General features: G+C 33.9%; 1 protein-coding gene across 2 annotated transcripts in view; it reads right to left on the bottom strand.

The window, feature by feature from the left end:
* The window catches only part of PDE5A (phosphodiesterase 5A), a 77,388-nt gene that overhangs the window by 34,341 nt on the left and 40,454 nt on the right, over positions 1-2,593 (bottom strand). For both annotated transcript variants that reach the window (XM_015818577.1, XM_015818578.1), the window contains exons 6-7: positions 1,506-1,643; positions 653-720 (exon numbers count right to left, since the gene is read on the bottom strand). In XM_015818577.1, coding sequence (XP_015674063.1) covers positions 653-720; positions 1,506-1,643 — 206 coding nt within the window. The remainder of the gene's footprint in view (positions 1-652; positions 721-1,505; positions 1,644-2,593) is intronic.

Raw genomic sequence — 2,593 nt, 5'->3', positions numbered from 1 at the left:
TATTTGTTTATTATAGTTTTAGAAATACTCACAGCAAGGAATTTAATAAATTGATGAATAACTGAAGCTCAGATATCAGAAGCCCTAGCAAGGGGGTGAGCAACACAGCACTCATACAGTGGATGCCTGGGCACCTATAATGCCACTAGGTGGCAGCCACTGATCTCCAGGGTGAAGGAAAAAAGAAAAAAAAAACACACTGGGAAGTTGCCTTCTAAGCTAAGCTTCATCAAATTCAGAGCACTTTCCAATAACAGAAGGTTTACTGGCAAAAGAATGCTCTCTGCAGAATTAATGCAGGCTTTCCACATTTCTAAATGTGAATTTTATGTTGGAGGAGTTAGTCAGCTCATATAAGAAATAGTTATAAATTGGGGCCACCCACAAATTGTTGGTATAAAGTGATACATTGTTCCAAAAAAGAAGAAAAAGATGTATATGCCACATCTCCAACTCTTCCATCTGTTAAGGCTGATCAAAATGAACATCGCCTCCTTTGCAAGCCTCACTGAAACTAATGCAATGTACGGGCTAGCTATCCTTTTAAATGGGGTCATGCTGTGGTCATGTTTCTGATTGCTGAAAACTGATGGTTTTCATTATTAAGCAAAAGTGTGAAGCCATAAAAATCTCTTGAATCTAGTTCTTTTACCTTTTGTGGGTCTCACTGGAATCTTCTATTTCTTCATATTCCATGTGAAATACACTGGAAAATGAATCCTAAATATGAGAACAGAGTTTGGGCTTAGTTAAAATGTATAGTAAAATTGTTTGTATTGTAAAAGAGCATAATTCATTTATTTTCTGCCTAGTGAAAAATGATTTCAAGAAACTATCAATGGTTTACTGTATTTCATAAAGCATTTTAAGACCCATGATAAACAAAACTGACATATTACAATGGTTATACCAATTTTTCTAATTTATACAATATATTAGGCTCAATTTAATTTACTACATAATGAGCTTCACCTTGTCTGTTGAACATGATGTTGATTCATACACTATCTTTTTTTAAATAGGCTATTTATCATCACTATCAATTTTAAAAAATGGTGCAATTCCAAAAATGTTTTTTCCATAGCTGCCATACAAGAGACAGCTCTTTTCCATGAATCAGAATAACAAACCTAGGAAATGACCGTAACTTCAATAGGGCTTCTCTGATTGACTTTGATTAAGCAGGATCATGTTAACATTAGCAGTCTCTAACAGCCAAGCCCAAGTCTGTTAGGTCAATGCAACACCTTAAATTGTGTCCCTAAACAATTTGCAATTACTGCTGGCCTTTCAGCATGGACATCATGTTTTTAATATAATAATGTTGTTGGCAGCCTAATTTCATATCAAGCTTCTGAATACTATCTAAGGGTATTCACCATGTAGTAGTCATGTTAGGATTTAACTAAGGCTTAAATAACTGTTGACTAATCCATCTGTAATTGTGCAGATACACAATTACTGAGAATTTGCCAGTTGAGAAGACAGTCAAGGTCCATACTTACTGAACAGTCTTCATCCACTATGAAAATGGTGCACTTTTGCACTTGCATGAAGGAAATTATAGTAGCAGCTATCTTCTTCAAAATGACTTCTAATGATTGCTGCTCCTCAAATATTAAACTGGCAAGATCAAGAAGTACCTATAACAGAATTAAAACAGTTTTAATCGTCTGAAAGGCAGATCCCTCCCCCCCAGTAATTCCAGGGGTTCCTTTCAAAGAAAACCATATAATTGCATTAATGTAAAGAAATAATGAATTACTCCTTGCAATTTGAACAGAATGAACTTTACAAGATCTCTGCCCACATATTGACGACAGTTTTACACTTTCATTTTTTTCCAGAACTGTGTACATTTTGACTTTACAGAGCATCTACAGTCTCCTTCCTACAAAATCTATAAATCAATTTCTCCAGGAAGAGGCCCTTACATTCCTATAGACAATTTGTGTTCTACTACAGTATTATTTGGCACAAAAAAGGGATTATTCCAATAGGCTTTATTTAGTGTTACAAAAAGCTATTCGCTAGTTTATTAGATTGATAAATCTTCTTTCTCCCAGGAACTCAAGGCAGCCTATGTAAAAAAACAAACAAACTCAGTTTTACTCCCACAATAACAATCTTGTGCAATATGTTGGGCTGAAAGAATAAGCTTTAACTGGGCAAAACAGTTCATCATAGAGCAAAATATTTTGAACCTAGATACCTCAAATGAACTAAATTAAAAACTGCTTCAAAATCTGGGACCCATAACTCCCATAGAATTGAAATTTGGCAAATTTTATAAAATCATTTATGACATTGAAATTATCATAAATCATTTTATAATACCACATAAAATGGCATAAAGTATTTCCTATGGTCAATTCCTGATGTTTGACTGTGCTGTACAATTCTACACAGGCTATTTTCAAGGCAAATACCTCTCTAATCTCCCTCACTTTTTAAGACTATTTTACTATATCTGCTATTGTTAAAGGCATTGAGAAATTTGGTAAGGAAATATCTCTGAAAAAACAACCCAAGGAATCACAAATTTTCTAATTATCCATATAATGTTAGGATTCTGAACAACTATAAATATTTA

The sequence above is a fragment of the Protobothrops mucrosquamatus genome, unplaced genomic scaffold (genome assembly GCF_001527695.2).
Source record: "Protobothrops mucrosquamatus isolate PMUCROS unplaced genomic scaffold, P.Mucros_1.0 scaffold766, whole genome shotgun sequence".
In the NCBI taxonomy this organism is placed as follows: Eukaryota; Metazoa; Chordata; class Lepidosauria; order Squamata; family Viperidae; genus Protobothrops; species Protobothrops mucrosquamatus.
The sequence above is the reverse complement of the archived record's forward strand: the minus strand, read 5'-3'. Positions and strand labels throughout refer to the sequence as shown.